This window comes from Rhinopithecus roxellana, chromosome 11 (genome assembly GCF_007565055.1).
Source record: "Rhinopithecus roxellana isolate Shanxi Qingling chromosome 11, ASM756505v1, whole genome shotgun sequence".
In the NCBI taxonomy this organism is placed as follows: domain Eukaryota; kingdom Metazoa; phylum Chordata; class Mammalia; order Primates; family Cercopithecidae; genus Rhinopithecus; species Rhinopithecus roxellana.
Window position 1 is genome coordinate 88155056 of NC_044559.1, and position 17586 is coordinate 88172641.

A 17586-nucleotide genomic window follows, 5' to 3' on the forward strand; every position below is an offset into this window, starting at 1 on the left:
GGATTGCTTTGCTTCTGCTGACTAGCCATCAAACCATTTGGACTTTTTTGTCTCTTGAATGATATCTCTTCCTTTACGTATCATTTGAGATGGAGAACAGTATGATTTTTTAATTTGAGGCTGTAAGGATGGAGTGAATTGCTGGTGAAAGAGAATATTTGTGTTTGATTCTCTAGAAAGATTTTTTAAACTTTATAATAATAGGGACATTTATTCTTTTTCTTTTTACAGTCAAATTTTTAGAAGTTATCAAACCATTCTGTGCAGTTCTACCAGAAATTCAGAAACCGGAAAGGAAAGTAAGTATAATATTTTAGTAATATAGAGGGTAGCTCAAGGACTTATCCTACTAAACCAGCACAATTCATTTCCTTTCCTCAGTCCTTCTCTGTTGGTAATTGGAAAACTATTGGTGCTCATCCTCCTTGCAAGAGGCACAAAGTGAATAAAACTAATATAAATCTGTTTAAATCTAGATAGATTATCTCATGCTTTCAAAAATGACTGTTCTTTAAGTTGTGACATTTCCAAACTAAGTGTTTCTTCGGCCTGTGTGTTAGTTAAGACAGAGTGTTCTCCTGTCTGTAGTGATCCTTCATAAATCCTGTAGTATAGAGTGTGTATTGTGTTTGCTAATGATGTGACCTACTGGACTAGAACTAACCCGGTCCGCTGGATAGGTTTTGATGAGTACAGCTGTTTTATGTAAATGAATTGCATTTGTGCAAATACGTACCTCCCATTTCTTGATTCATTCATTGGAAAGAAAAATGACAGGAATGCATTCAGAAGATATTGTGACTGGGTGAAATCGTTCTTCTATCGTTGCAAACTCTCAGAGTTAAGGTATTTAAATTCTGGAAATACTGTTAATTCTAGATTGGCCAGTTTCTAGAAATTCTTCATCAAACTACAAATTTCTCATCAAACTCATAGGAATAGGGATATAGAAATAGGTAAAAAATTTTAAACTTACTATTTGATTTAGAAGTATTTATTTATTTATTTATTTGGGATGGAGTCTCACTCTGTCACCCGGGCTAGAGTGCAGTGGCGCGATCTCAGCTCACTGCAAGCTCCGCCTCCCGGGTTCACGCCATTCTCTGGCCTCAGCCTCCCTAGTAGCTGGGACTACAGGCACCCACCACCATGCCCGGCTAATGTTTTTATATTTTTAGTAGAGACGGGGTTTAGCCGTGTTAGCCAGGATGGTCTCGATCTCCTGACCTCATGATCCATCTGTCTTGGCCTCCCAAAGTGCTGGGATTACAGGCATGAGCCACTGCACCCAGCTAGAAGTATTTTTTTATTGCTTTGAGTTTGTAAAAATAGTTGTTCCATTTACATTTAAGGCATTCTGAGAAACCCTGGCTTTGCAGTCTATAAAATATTCATATGGCACTGTCACCAGCAGGCCTACCTTCACATAGTGCAGTATTCACCGAGTCACGTGCACACTGGGTCTCTGTTTTGCTTTGGCTCCTTTTCAGTTTCACTTAACACTATACAATGCAGATAGAACTGCCTGTATTGAAATTACCTTTTTTATGAAAAGTAAAGAAACTTGTATTCAGGAAGTTCAGCTGTTTGTTGTAGCTGCTACTAAGGTGAAAGGGACATTAAAAAACAATCTAGGCCGGCGCCGTGGCTCACACCTGTAATCCCAGCACTTTGGGAGGCCGAGGCGGGTGGTCAAGATATGGAGACCATCCTCACCAACATGGTGAAACCCTGACTCTACTAAAAATACAAAAAAATTAGCTGGGCACGGTGGCGTGTGCCTGTAGTCCCAGTTTCTTGGGAGGCTGAGGCAGGAGAATTGCCTGAACCTGGTGGGGCAGAGGTTGCAGTGAGCCGAGATTGTACCACTGCACTCCAGCCTGGGCAACAGGGCGAGGCTCTGTCTCAAAAAAAAAAAAAAAGTGTGTATATATATATGTGTGTATATATATATATACACACATATATATACACACTTAAGATGGTACTTCAAAAAGGAAAAAGGGGCATTTAAGAGTGTATAATAGGATGTCACGATGGAGAACATTAATTATGTTTTTGTGTGGATTTGTGCTTTCAGTTTGCTGTTTCGAAAACCAAACACCGAATGTTCTCACTCATAAATGGGAGTTGAACAGTGAGAACACATGGACACAGGGAGGGGAACATCACACACTGGGAGGGCCTGTCGGGGGTAAGGGGAAAGGGGAGGGAGAGCATTAGGACAAATACCTAATGCATACGGGGCTTTAAACCTAGATGACGAGTTGATAGGTGCAGCAAACCACCATGGCATATGTCTGCCTAAGTAACACAGCAGCACGTTCAGCACATGTATCCTAGAACTTAAAGTAAAATTTGAAATAATAATAATAAAATCAAAATATTTAAGGTAAAAATTTTGAAGTAAAAGAGAAACTGAAAAATCTAGATTTGAAAATTCTTCCCTCAGTAGATTTAAAAAATACAAATATAAGAGAGCTTAATTTTTTAGAATATATTTATCTTTTTAAATTTGTTTTGTTACATGGATGTATTGTGTAGTGGCAGTCTGGGCTTTGAGTCTATCCATCACTCAAATAACGTTCATTGTACACATTAAGTAATTTCTCATCATCCATCTTTTCCTGCCACCTTTGTACCCTTTGGAGTCTCCACTGTCTGTCATTCCATACTCTGTGTCCCTGTGTACACATTGTTTAGCTCCTACTTTTTTTTTTTTTTTTTTGAGATGGAGTCTTGCTCTGTCGCCCAGGCTGGAGTGCAGTGGCACAATCTCGGCTTACTCCAAGCTCCGCCTCCCGGCTTCACACCATTCTCCTGCCTCAGCCTCCTGAGTAACTGGGACTACAGGTGGCGGCCAGCAAGCCCGGCTAATTTTTTGTATTTTTAGTGGAGACGGGGTTTCACTGTGTTAGCCAGGATGGTCTCGATCTCCTGACCTCGTGATATGCCCACCTTGGCCTCCCAAAGTGCTGGGATTACAGGCATGAGCCACCATGCCAGGCCTAGCTCCTCCTTTTTTTTTTTTTTTTTGAGACGGAGTTTCACTCTTGTCTCCCAGGCTGGAGTGCAGTGGCATGATCTTGGCTCACTGCAACCTCCACCTCCCGGATTCAAGCAGTTCTGCCTCAGCCTCCTGAGTAGCTGGGATTACAGGCATGCACCATCACACCCGGCTAATATATATATATATATATATTTTTTGTATTTTTAGAGAGACGGGGTTTCACCATGTTGGTCAGGCTGGTCTTGAACTCCTGACCTGGTGATCCGCCCGCCTCAGTTTTCCGAAGTGCTGGGATTACAGGTGTGAGCCACTGTGCCCGGCTAGCTGCTACTTTTAAGTGAGAACCCACAGTGTTTGATTTTCCACTTCTGAGTAATTTCACTTAAGATAATCTCCTCCAGTTTCATCCAGGTTGCTGCAAGGGACATGGTTTAATTCTTTTCATGGCTCAAAAGTATTTCATTATTTACATATAGCATATCTTCTTTATCCAGTCATCAAGAAGCATCTGTGGGCCAGGCGCGGTGGCTCATGCCTGTAATGCCAGTACTTTGGGAGGCCAAGGCGGGTGGATCACAAGGTCAGGAGATAGAAACCATCCTGTGAATGATGAAACCCCGTCTCCAAAATACAAAAAATTAGCTGGGCGTGGTGGCAGGTGCCTGTAGTTGCAGCTACTCGGGAGGCTGAGGCAGGAGAATGGCGTAAACCCGGGAGGCGGAGCTTGCAGTGAGCCAAGATCGTGCCACTGCACGTGCCACTCCAGCCTGGGCGACAGAGCGAGACTCCGTCTCAAAAAAAAAAAAAAAAAACAAGCATCTGTGCGTGTGTGTGTGTATGTGTATATATGAGAGAGAAAAAAATGTTTATAGAACTTTGTACCTAATAAACAAAAATGCTTCCTTTATTAACACATACAGACATTCCCATCTTTTGTGAATTAGGCCCCAAAGAAGAACCTCAAAAATCCACCCCCCCAAAAAAAATGTGCTGTTTCTTGGTTTTGATTGATGATTCTTTTTATTTTGTTGTACAGATCCAGTTTAGAGAGAAGGTTCTATGGACTGCTATAACGCTCTTCATTTTCTTAGTATGTTGTCAGGTATGTAATTATACTGTTAAATAAATGTCTCTACCATTGTTCTAAGGTCTTGATTGGTTAGAATTTGGGAATTTTTTGTTGTTGTTGTTAAAATAAAAAATACATTGAGCTCAATATATTAAGGATTATTATCTTTTTTATTTTTTATTATTAATTTTTATTTGAGATGGAGTCTCACTCTGTCGCTCAAGCTAGATGCAGAGGCATGATCTCGACTCACTGTAACCTCTGCCTCCTGGGTTCAAGTGATTCTTCTTCCTTGGCCTCCCAAGTCTCGAACTCCTGACCTCAAGCTATCCACCTTCCTCAGCCTCCCAAAGTGCTGGCATTATAGGCGTGAGCCACCGCGCCCAGCCAAATTTTTGTATTTTTAGTAGAGATGGGGTTTTCCTGTGTTGGTCAGGCTTATCACGAACTCCTGACCTCAGGTGATCTACCTGCCTCAGCCTCCCAAATTGCTGGGATTACAGGCGTGAGCCACTGCACCCTTTTTTATCTGGCAATTTTTTGTTTTTAAATGAGACGGGGTCTCTATGTTGCCCAGGCTGGTCTCCAGCTCCTAGGCTCAGGTGATCCTCCTGCCTCAGCCTCCCTAGTACGTAGGCCAGCAGATGTGCCCACCATGCCTGGCTAATTTTTAAATTCTTTTGCAGGGAAAGGGTCACACTAAAGCCAAATTTTTAGAATCTTGGGTTGTACTATGTTTAAAAATTACTAAAATTCGATCGATGATAGTGCTTTTTTGTTTTTGTTTTTTGGTTTCTTTTTTGAGACAAGGTCTCACTCTGTCACTCAGGCTGGAGTGATCACTTCAGCCTTGACTTCCCCAAACCCAGGTGATCTTCCCATCAGCCTTCTGACTAGCTGGGACTACCGGCACGAGCCACCACACCCAGTTAATTGTTTTGGTATTTTTTGTAGAGGTGGGGTTTTGCCATGTTGCCCAGGCTGGTCTCGAATTCCTGGGGGCAAGCCATACATCTACCTCTGTCTCCCACAGGGCTGGGATTACACACCTGAGCCACCACACCCAGCCCAATGATACTTTCAAATAAAATTTTGCAGACATGCTAACTTCACAGTGTGAGTATGAAATGTGATCTGCCTATGTTTTAGGGTTGTTGCAAAGATTAAATAAGATAACTTAGGTCAAGGTGGATGGGCATAGTGGCTCATGCCTATAATCCCAGCACTTTGGCAGGCCGAGGTAGGCGGATTATTTGACATCAGGAGTTGAGACCAGTCTGGTCAACATGGTGAAACCCTGTCTCTACTAAAAATACAAAAATTAGCTGGGCATGGTGGTGTGCACATGTAATCCCAGCTACTCAGGAGGCTGAGGCAGGAGAATCACTTGAACCCAGGAAGTGGAGGTTGCAGTGAGCCGAGATCATGCCACTGCACTCTAACCTGGGCAGCAGAGCGGGTTGCCATCTCAAATAAATAAATGAATAAAAACCAGATAATTTAGGTCAAGGTTTTTTGGGGAGTTCGAAAAGCTATTGAAATACTTGTAAAACTTTTAAAAAATTATATTAGGAAGCAGTAGAACAGATTAGGTACCTAATCTGGAGAAAAACTATATTTACTTTCTGAAAAATGAAATGATCTGATAATTTAAGTACTTTTACTACTGTACTTGCTTTAAATTTGTTTTAAATGGTCAGGGAGAGAAGTTTAAAGAAACAAAGAAAAATACAAAGGAAAAAAGAATACTCATCCATATTTCTACCATTTACTTTCAGCATCTTAGAAACTCCTCTCCCCTGGCCGGGCGCGGTGGCTCAAGCCTGTAATCCCAGCACTTTGGGAGGCCGAGGCGGGCAGATCACGAGGTCAGGAGATCGAGACCATCCAGGCTAACACGGTGAAACCCCGTCTCTACTAAAAATACAAAAAAACTAGCCGGGCGAGGTGGCGGGCGCCTGTAGTCCCAGCTACTCGGGAGGCTGAGGCAGGAGAATGGCGTAAACCCAGGAGGCGGAGCTTGCAGTGAGCTGAGATCCGGCCACTGCACTCCAGCCTGGGCGACAGAGCGAGACTCCGTCTCAAAAAAAAAAAAAAAAACTCCTCTCCCCACCATTAAAAAAAAAAGTCAACCTTATGGAGGTATAATACATACACGGTAAAGTGCACCTGTTTTTAGCCATACGTTTTGGAGAGTTTTGACAAATTTGTGCAGCCACGTAACTGCAACCTCTGTGGATACAGAACATTTCTGTCACCCCCAAAGTTCACTGTAACCTTTCTCAGTGAATCTCCACAGGCCCAGGCCGCCACTGATCTACGTCCTGTTACTCTACTTTCGTTTGTTTTTTCTAGAGCTCCATGTAAATAGAATCATACAGTAGTAGTCTTTAGTGTCTGATGTCATCATCATCTTTTTGAGATTAATTCATATGGTCATTACATCAGTAATTCATTCCTTTTTATTTCTGAATACTGTTCTCATGTATGAAGTTATCACAGTTTATTCATTCATTCACTTGTTAGACATTTGGGTTGTTTCCAGATTTTGGCTACAACAAATGAATTTGCTATGAACATTCATGAATATGTATTTCTGTGGATATTTTTCATGGGTGAGTACTTAGGAGTACAGTTGTGGGGTTTATAGTAAGTGTATGCTCAGCTTTATAAGAAATTGTCAGCTCTTTTCTAAGTGGTTGTCCCATTTTGCTTGTTTGTTTGTTTGTTTTTTTGGAGACAGAGTCTCGCTCGGTCGCCCAGGCTGGAGTGCAGTGTTGCGATCTTGGCTCACTGCAAGCTCTGCCCCCCGGTTTCCAGCGATTTTCCTGTCTCAGCCTCCTGGGTAGCTGGGATTACAGGCATGTGCTATCATGCCCAGCTAATTTTTGTATTTTTCGTGGAGCTGGGGTTTCACCATGTTGGACAGGCTGGTCTTGAACTCCTGACCTCAGGTGATCTGCCTGCCTCAGCCTCCCAAAGTGCTGGGATTCCAGGCGTGAGCCACCACGCCCACCTCTTGGTTGCCCCATTTTGTGTTTTCACCAGCCGCGTTTTGGAGTTCCAGTTGATCTGTGTCCTGGTCTACTTTTGTTATTTTTGATTATTTGAATAGTAGTCATCTTGCCGGGCGCAGTGGCTCATGTCTGTAATCCCAGCACTTTGGAAGGCTGAGGCGGGTGGGTCACCTGAGGTTGGGAGTTCGAGACCAGCCTGACCAACATGGAGAAACCCCGTCTTTACTAAAAATACAAAATTGGGCTGGAAGTGGTGGCTCATGCCTATAATCCCAGCACTTTGGGAGGCCGAGGCAGGCAGATCACGAGGTCAGGAGATTGAGACCATCCTGGCTAACATGGTGAAACCCTGTCTCTACAAAAAATTGGGCTGGCATGGTGGCAGGCGCCTGTAGTCCCAGCTACTCGGGGTGCTGAGGCAGGAGAATGGCGTGAACCCGGGAGGCGGAGCTTGCAGTGAGCTGAGATCGAGCCACTGCACTCCAGCCTGGGAAACAGAGCGAGACTCTGTCTCAAAAAAATAAAAAAGAAAAAAAATACAAAATTGGCCGGGCGTGGTGGCAAATACCTGTAATCCCAGCTACTTGGGAGGCTGAGGCAGGAGAATCACTTGAACCGGGGAGGCGGAGGTTGCGGTGAGCCGAGATGGCGCCATTGCACTCCAGCCTGGGTAACAAGAGCGAAACTCCACCTCAAAACAAACAAACAAAAAAATAGTAGTCATCCTAAGGCATGTGGTTTTGATTTGCATTTCCCTGATAAATGCTATTGAGCAACATCTTCATATGCCTATGAGTGCTTGTTTATTTATCAGAAGAGTAAAGTGTCAGATTTGTAAAGTGTCTTTGCAAAGCTTTTGCCTATTTAAAAAATCGATTATTGTCTCATCATTGAATTATAAACATTTTTACATTTTCTGGATACAAGTCCTTTGTTAGATGTGTGTATTAGGAATTATTTCTCCCAGTCTGTGGCTTGCCTTTTTTCTTAACGGTATCTTTTGAAGAACAGAAGTTTAAACATTTTATTTTTTTCTTTTTATATTTTTTCAGAGACAGACTCTTGCCATGTGGCCCAGGCTGTCCTCGAACTCCTGGGCTCAAGCAGTCCTCCTGCTTCAGCCTCCTGAGTAGCTGGGACTACAGGCGCATGCCACTGCGCTCAGCAGGAGTTTTAAATTTTGATGAAGTTTAGTTTATGTGTTTTTTGTTCCTTGGATGGCTTAGAGTTTTTGCTTCCTAAGGAATTTTTGCCTATTCTAATGTCATGAAGATTGTCTCCTGTGTTCTTCCAAACATTTTATAGTTTTAGCTTGTATGTTTTGGTCTGTGATCTGTTCCAAGGTAATTTTTATGTGTGACGTGAGGTAAGGGTTGATCTTCATTTCCTTTTACATGAGTATCCAGCACCATTTGCTGAGAAAAATTCCCCATTGAATTACTCAGGCCTCTTTGTTGAAAATTGGTTAACCATATAAGCACGAGTCTGTTCTGTGCTCTCTGTTAATCTGTGTATGTGTCCATCCTACTGTAAGCCACTTCTTAGTAAGTCCTGTAATCAGTTTGCAATCATTACTCCAACTTTGTTCTTCTTTTTCAGAATTGTTGTGGCTATTCTAGATCCTTCTTTTTTTTTTTTTTTTTTTTTGAGACGGAGTCTCGCTCTGTCGCTCGGGCTGGAGTGCAGTGGCCGGATCTCAGCTCACTGCAAGCTCCGGCTCCCGGGTTTACGCCATTCTCCTGCCTCAGCCTCCCAAGTAGCTGGGACTACAGGCGCCCGCCACCTCGCCCGGCTAGATTTTTGTATTTTTTAGTAGAGACGGGGTTTCACCGTGTTAGCCAGGATGGTCTCGATCTCCTGACCTCGTGATCCGCCCGTCTCGGCCTCCCAAAGTGCTGGGATTACAGGCTTGAGCCACCGCGCCCGGCCTTAGATCCTTCTTATTTCCATATAGATTTTAAAATCGACTTGTCAATTTCTACAAGAAAGTTTGCTGGGATTATCATTCGTGTTACTTTGAATTTATAGGTCAATTTAAGAGAATTACCATATTGACAGTATTCAATCTTCTAATCCAGGGCTCAGTGAATTTTTTTTCTGTCAAGGTTCAGATAATAAATATTTTGGGCTTTGCTGCTAAAGTTTAGGAATCCAAGAAGAAAACAGAAAGAATGACATTTCGCATGCCTGTTTCTTTTTTTTCGATTCTCCTGCCTCGGCCTTTAGAGTAGCTGGGACAACCGGCACGAGCCACCATGCTCAGCTAATTATTTTGTATTTTTAGTAGAGATGGGGTTTTACCATGTTGGCCAAACAGGTCTGGAACTCCTGACCTCGAGTGATCTGCCCACCTTGGCCTCCCAGAGTGCTGGGATTATAGGCATGAGCCACTGCGCCCAGCCTCACCTGACTGTTTCATGTAATAATTTATGCATCTTAGGTTACATTATTTCTTCTCTAATACGTTTATATAGTTGCCAGACTGTTTCTTTTCTTCTTTCTCATGCTTAGGCAGCTCTGCCTCCTGTGGGAGATTTCTTTATTCTCTTTCCTCTGCATCTCAAAGAGATTCTAGTCAGTTTTCTTTAGGGAGTGGTAGGAGGTGAGATAAACTGAGATAAGTACAGTACATGCTGCGTGGACTCTGCTCTCTCTTCACTTAGGAAAATTACTGTATTTAATTGGTACATCACTGATGTATGTACACTGAACATATATATTTCAGTGTACCTGTGATAATTTAATGCATTTGAATAATGTATAAAGATCAAATCAGGGTAAAGGATATCCATCACCTTAAATACTTGTCCTTTCTTTACGCTGGAAACATTTGACGTATTCCCTTCTAGCTGGTTTTTGTTTTTGTTTGAGATGGAGTCTCAGCTCCGTCGCCCAGGCTGGAGTGCCATCGTGCGATCTCGGCTCACTGGAACCTCCGCTTCCTGGGGTCAAGCGATTATTGTGCCCCACCCTTCCAAGTAGCAGGGATTACAGGCGCGTGTCGTCACACCTGGCTAATTTTTTTGTGTTTTTAGTAGAGATGGGATTTCACTATGTTGGCCAGGTTGGTCTTGAACTCCTGAGTTCTTGAGCCTCTGCCTCCCAAAGTGCTGGGATTACAGGCGCAAGCCACCGTGCCCGGACCCTTCTAGTTATTTTAGAATGTACAATATTTCTTGGATTTTTGTTAACCGTCTTGAGAAGCTGTCCGCCATCTGACTGAGGGCGAGTGTCTTTCATTCTAGGCTCCAGATTGCTGCCCTGTAGTGGAAGAGTTTTTCATTCCCAATTCGGTGTAGCCCATTATACTTCACTTCCATCAGAGAGGCTCAGCCCGTTGCTGTCTTCTCTTTCATCCATTTCTTCCCAGCTGCTGTTTCCCTTCCTTCTTATCCAGAGGAGGGAACAAGATAAGAATATCTGCCGTTTACTTCCTCCAGATTTGGAACGTTGATGGGAGGTCTAAGATCCTGTCGACTTCCCATTGTGAGGGTCAGGAGCAGCTCTGGTGTTGAGTCTCCTTCCTTCTCAACTGTCTGGAGTTTTCCCCAGGACCACCAGGCTTCAAGTTGACAGTCCCTTTTCTTGTTTGGCTGCTTCACAGATTTTTTTCTCTTTCCATAGCATTTTTCGTTCTTGGTAGCTTTTGCTATTTTACATGTTTTAAAAAATGTATTTTAGGCTGGGCATGGTAGCTCACACCTGTAATCTCCTCACTTCGGGAGGCAGAGGCGGGCAGATCAGGAGTTTGAGACCAATCTGGCCAAAATGGTGAAACCTCTTCTCTACTAAATATACAAAAATTAGCCGGGCGTGGTGGCACACACCTGTAATCCCAGCTACTTGGGAGGCTGAGACAGGATAATTGCTTGAACCTGGGAGGTGGTGGTTGCAATGAGCCAAGATTATACCGCGGCATTCCATCCTGGGTGACAGCGAGACTCTGTTTCCAAAATAAATAAATAAATAAATAACTGTGTTTTATGATGTGTCAGCGGAGGAAAATGCTATGATTTAATTTCATCTTGCCATCTCCCCCCACAAATTGTTTGGTTCTCTGTTTGGAAATCCCTGGTGCTAATTTTCTGTTTCTCCATCTGATTAGTTCAGGTTTCCATTAGGGCATGGAATGCTTTGTTTCTCTGAGTACTGTACTGTATTTTTGTCAAGTTTGTTAAAAGAGAACCTTCAGACAAGATAAACTTAGGGTTTATTTGAGCATTAAAGGATTCATGAACCTGACAGCACTCAACATGGGTAGAGGGTCCAAGAGCTGCTCCATAGGTGTGGGCAGTGAGCTTTTGTAGCAGAGGTAAAGAATTGCAGAAGTAAAGAAATTACTTGATTGGCTACAGCTAGGCATTTGCCTCATTTGATTATGTTCCTGTGACAGGTTTCTGTGTAGCTAATAGGCGGGTTGGCTGTCTGTAATTGGCTGAAACTCATTCAGAATCAAATATCCTCTAAGGTCATTTTCAGTTTTCTTTTGTGAGATTTCAGGGTACAGAAACAACCACAGGCTAATGGCCACCTGCTTAGAGTGCCTTAACAAGTTGAAACTGATTATTATATTAAATATAGCAAAAAGTTTGGAACTCTGCAACTGTGACAGATTCATAGAAAATAGGCTCCTATTGTTGCCCACCTGTTGTTGTACATGATCCTTCAACTGTGGAATTTACTAAGTGAAATAAAATTAGAAACCAATTTTCGTAATCCTGTTGGCTGCAGGAAAGGAGGGTATACCATTAATTATGGGAGGTTGGCTTGTTCCATTTCCCACAGAGCACCTAACCATCGGGGATTAAGGAAGGTCATTGGGCCGAATGACCGCTTTCCACTTGTGGAATATTTTGATATGGACTCTCCTGTAATGTTTCTTTTGTTTTTTTGGAGATAGAGTCTCGCTCTGTCGCCCAGGCTGGAGTGCAGTGGCACTATGTCCACTCACTGCAAGCTCTGCCTCCCGGTTTCAAGCGATTTTCCTGTCTCAGCCTCCTGAGTAGCTGGGATTACAGGCACGAGCTGCCACTCCCGGCTAGTTTTTGTATTTTTAGTAGAGATGGGGTTTCACCATGTTGACCAGGCTGGTCTCGAACTCCTGGCCTCAAGTGATCTGTCCACCTCGGCCTCCCAAGATGTTGGGGTTACAGGCTTGAGCCACTGCGCTTGGCCCTCACCTCTCTCTTTGAATGAAGAGTGTCTATAGCTGCAAGATGCACATAAAATATCCATGCTTCATGCTTTACCAGTTTTGTTACCCAGCTAATAAATTCAGACATTCAGAGAGGTTTCGGTTGATCACGTGAGTTGTTTAAAATTGCTGCCAGCAGGCCGGGCACGGTGGCTCAAGCCTGTAATCCCAGCACTTTGGGAGGCCGAGATGGGCGGATCACAAGGTCAGGAGATCGAGACCATCATGGCTAACATGGTGAAACCCCGTCTCTACTAAAAAATATAAAAAACTAGCCGGGCGAGGTGGCGGGCGCTTGTAGTCCCAGCTACTCGGGAGGCTGAGGCAGGAGAACGGCGTGAACCCGGGAGGCGGAGCTTACAGTGAGCTGAGATCCGGCCACTGCACTCCAGCCTGGGCGACAGAGTGAGACTCCGTCTCAAAAATAAAATAAAATAAAAAAAAATAAAATTGCTGCCAGCATGTTTTGTAACTTTGTTTTTTTGGTTTTTTTTTTGAGACGGAGTCTCGGAGTCTCGCTCTGTTGCCCAGGCTGGAGTGCAGTGGCGCATCTCAGCTCACTGCAAGCTCCGCCTCCTGGGTCCATGCCATTCTCCTGCCTCAGCCTCCCAAGTAACTGGGACTACAGGCGCCCGCCACCACGCCTGGCAAATTTTTTTTTTATATATTTAGTAGAAATGAGGTTTCACCGTGTTAGCCAGGATGGTCTTGAACTTCTGACCTCGTGATCCGCCTGCCTTGGCCTCCCAAAGTGCTGGGATTACAGGTGTGAGCCACCACGCCCGGCCTTGTAACGTTCTTTTTTTTTTTTTTTTTTTTTTTTTTTTTTTTTTTTTTTTTTGAGACGGAGTCTTGCTCTGCTGCCCAGGCTGGAGTGCAGTGGCCGGCTCTCAGCTCACTGCAAGCTCCGCCTCCCGGGTTCACGCCATTCTCCTGTCTCAGCCTCCCGAGTAGCTGGGACTACAGGCGCCCGCCTCGTCGCCCGGCTAGTTTTTTGTATTTTTTAGTAGAGACGGGGTTTCACCGTATTAGCCAGGATGGTCTCGATCTCCTGACCTCATGATCCGCCCGTCTCGGCCTCCCAAAGTGCTGGGATTACAGGCTTGAGCCACCGCGCCCGGCCTGTAACGTTCTTAAAAATCAGTTTCATGTGGAGAAGGTTTTTGAAATGTCTTTTTCCGATCCCCACATGGTTGAGGAGGGGTTGAGGCCAAGTGCTGTATCCTAAACATGGGTCATATAATATGAAGCAATCTGAATAAGGTGTTTCTTTTTTGTTGTTGTTTTAATGAAAAGTTAATGTCCTCATGATGGAAAATTTCATCCATTTGAAAAGAATACAGAAGAAAAAGTCAACCATAATTCCACCATCTACAGATAATCACTGTTTAGGATTTAAAAAGATATCTACTCCTAGTTTTATTTTCTGTACATCTATTTACAGTGTCAACGTTTATATATACACGTTTGTACCTTTGTTTTTATACTAGGGCCTCTTAACAGTGGCACTCCTAAATTTTAGTGGGGTGATTCCTTGTCACGGGGGGGCTGTCCTGTGTATTTTAGGATGTTCAGCAGCATCTCTGGCTTCTACCCACTAGATGCTAGCAGCACCCCCTGTTCTGTGAAAGGGCTGTATGTGCAAAATGACCCCCAAACACTGAAGGAGCTGAGAAACCAATCAATGTGGGAGACAAATCCAGTTTGTCAGTAGAGGGTGATTTTATGGACAGAAGCATAGTTTGGGGCAGCAGTAAGACAGGGAAAGGCCTGCACTCTTACTCTCAGACCCGGGGCTAATCTATCACAGGGAAAGGGTGTACGCACTTTGTGCAGGACAATTGAAGGCAGCCTTCCAGAACATGTAACAATGCTCTTTGTCACCGCCTGTCATTTGTGTAACAGCATCAAGGTTGCTTGGATCTCAGGGCAGCATTTATAGCGAGTACATGTTCTTATACTAAGGATTGTAAATAAAGCAGGAATCAGGAGTTATCTCTGGGACCAGGGTTGAGCAGAAGTCAACCTGGTAGATTAGCATCCAAGATGGAGTCACTTTGGTCTCCACCTCAACCCCAAGTTGTGACAACCAAAAATGTCTCTAGATATTGCCAAATGTCTTGGGTAGGGGCTAAAATCACCCCAGGTTGAGAACTGCTATTTTATATTTAGTTTTATGACATAAGTACTTCTTCCATGTTATTACAGATTTAGTAAGCATAATTTTTAGTGGCTCTATAATATTCCACCGTGGATATCATCTTCAGTCTTACATTGAGAAGAGTGACCTTTCCTGTCTTTAGTACATAGAGCTTTGCAAAATTATTCTATGACTAGGCAGGTATAATATTCCATAATCTACTGGTGGGAGTGTTTTTTAAATCGTGGTAAAAGTATATAAAATATGACATCTTAACCATTTTTAGATGTACAGTTTAGTAACATTAGGAATATTCACATTGTTGTACCACAACACTCCATAACCGATGTGAATATTTACTAGTGAATGCACTAATGATTTGTTGTTTTTATTTTTATTTTCACTTTCTGGTTCTTTTAATTATATTTTTTTATTAACCCTTATCTATGTGATGGAATGTTTTTCTTTTTATTTTCTTTTTAATAAACAGCTTTACCTTGAAGATATGCTTGTTTCTGTTAAGGAACATGAGAATAGTTTTTTAAAAAGTATTGCAAACATTAAGTGAATACACTGTAAATTAAGTGCACACTTTATACTTTTTTTTTTTGAGACAGTCTCTGTCACCTAGGCTGGAGTGCAGTGGTGCGATCTCAGCTCACTGCAGCCTCTGCCTCCTGGGTTCAATCAATTCTTATGCCTCAGCCTTATTAATACAGTTTCATAAACTATTTTGTGTACTATTTTAGATCCCTCTGTTTGGAATCATGTCATCAGATTCTGCAGATCCTTTCTACTGGATGAGAGTTATTCTGGCTTCCAATAGAGGTATGCGTGTCTTTTCTGTCTCCACATTCCTACTCACAGCAAACAGATGGAAATGTGGATTAGCAATGAGAGTTCAGTGCCTACAGGGAGGGGAGGATATCATTGCCTAGAGAAGCCTAGCGTGTAGATAACGACACCACCATGTGATTACCGTAATCATAGAGAAATCTGTTCTTGGGTTTTCACGGACTAGAAAACCCTGATCTTCAGTGTCAAAGAAGGTGATGTCCAGGTAACATTGGAATTGGAGTCCAGGTGGGGCCTGGTGGCTCACCCCTGTAATCCCAGCACTTTGGGAGGCTGAAATGGGCGGATCACTTGAGGCCAGGAGTTTGAGACCAGCCTGGCCAACATGGTGAAATCCCCGTTTCTACTGAAAATACAAAAATTAGCCAGGTGTGGTGGTGTGCACCTGTAATGCCAGCTACTCGGGAGGCTGAGGCAAGAGAATTGCTTGAACGTGGGAGGTGGAGGTTACAGTGAGCTAAGATCATACCACTGCCAATCCATTCTGGGTAACAGAGTAAGACTCTGTCTACAAAAAAAAAAAAGAGGAGTCCAGTGTGTGAGCCAGTGGGGGAGCTCAGCTGGAGCTGAGCCTGAAGCCTCAAGCAACATGGTTCATCTGGGAAATTGTGGCTGAGGATGCTGGACAGTGAGACTAGCAAGGGGTACAACCAGTCTTGAGGTTTCTTGCATTTAGGAACAGTGGTTGCCTCTTTTTTGGAAACACTTTTTTCGGGTGATCCTCCCACTTCAGCCTCCTGAGTAGCTGGGACAATAGGCGCGTGCCACAATGCCTGGCTAATTTTTGTAGTTTTGTAGAGATGCGGTTTTGCTGTGTTGCCCAGGCTGGTCTTGTACTCCTGGGTTCATGCCATCCTCCCTCCCCGGGCTTTCAAAGTGCCGGGATTATAGGTGTGAGCCACTGCACCCAGCCTGGAAACACTGTAGCTGGCAGATTTTTTTTTTATGTTTTTAGGTTATAAAGGTAATATTGATTTATTATTTAAAAACTGCACTAGCAGTTTGTATATAGATTTATATGAAGCTGAAAAGAAAAGTGTCACTTCTGAGGGGAGCTCTGGCGAATTTGTTAGATTGGTGACTATGCATTGAGGCCTTTTCTTTGCACGTACATTCACCTACATATATCTATATACTTCTTATAACTCTAAGATGTCCTGTATATACTCTTCTGCTACTTTGGTTCCTTAATATCTTACGTGAGCTATTAATGGCCATGTTATTATTCCATTATAAGGATATGCCGTGATTTATTTGATCATTCATTCAACACGTTTATTGAATTCGTACTGTGTGTCAGGTGTCAGCCTTTGTGTAAGGTGCCGAGATTAGAGCAGTGAACAAGACAGTGTCCCAATTGTCATGGAGTTGATATTTGCTGTTTGGGGAGGTACGTGGGGTGGGGAAGGTGCTCTAGGAAGGTGATCTTTAAAGACACCTGCAGGAAGTGAGAGAGGAGGCCACATGAAGACCTGAGGGAGGCACATTCTAGGGAAGAGCCAGTGCAGAGGCCCTGAGGGGAGCCTGTGCTTGGTGTGTTCAAAGATCATTGAGGAGGGGCTGGGCGCGGGGGCTCACGCCTGTAATCCCAACACTTTGGGAGGCTAAAGTGGGCAGATGACTCGAGGTCAGGAGTCTGAGACCAGCCTGGGCAACAAATTGAAACCCTATCTCTACTAAAAACACAAAAATTAGCCAGGCGTGGTCTCGTGTACCTGTGGTCCCAGCTACTTGGGAGGCTGAGATGGGAGGATGACTTGAGCCTGGGAGGCAGAGGTTGCAGTGAGCCAAGATCACGCCACTGCACTCTAGCCTGGGTGACACAGCCAGACCCTGTCTCAAAAAAAAAATAAAAATAAAAAAGGAATATTGAGAAGGTGAATGTGGGATGGAAGAAATGAAAGAAGAGGGAGGAATGGTGGGACCTGAGGTTGCAGATGTGTCTAAGTCAGATCATGAAGGGCTTGGGGATTGTTGGATGGAGCACATTTTAAGGAAGATGGGGAACTTCTGCAGGCCACTAGGGTCCTTTCTTGTCATATATTACGTTTTTTCCCCCTGATTTTATATCATTGTAAGCAATGCTACAATGAAGGGTATCATACCCTTCTGTAACTTTTTGATAGAATGAATTTCTGGAAGTTCAACTGTTAGGACACAGGATGGGCACACTACAGTTTTTGATAGAGAAGGCTAAATTATCTTCCAAAACAGTTGTTTGATTTTCCACTCTCAGTGACAGTATACGAGAATGACCGTTTCTCAACCGTGGATATTATTAGTATTGTAGTCTTTGTCAGT

At 43.5% G+C, this 17586-nt stretch overlaps 1 protein-coding gene across 1 annotated transcript in view; it reads left to right on the forward strand.

Annotated features, from left to right (window-relative positions):
* SEC61A2 (SEC61 translocon alpha 2 subunit) overlaps positions 1-17586 on the forward strand; it is a 41388-nt gene that overhangs the window by 3300 nt on the left and 20502 nt on the right. The window contains exons 2-4 of the mRNA XM_030941463.1: positions 232-299; positions 4047-4112; positions 15180-15258. Of these exons, the coding sequence (XP_030797323.1) occupies positions 232-299; positions 4047-4112; positions 15180-15258 (213 nt within the window). The remainder of the gene's footprint in view (positions 1-231; positions 300-4046; positions 4113-15179; positions 15259-17586) is intronic.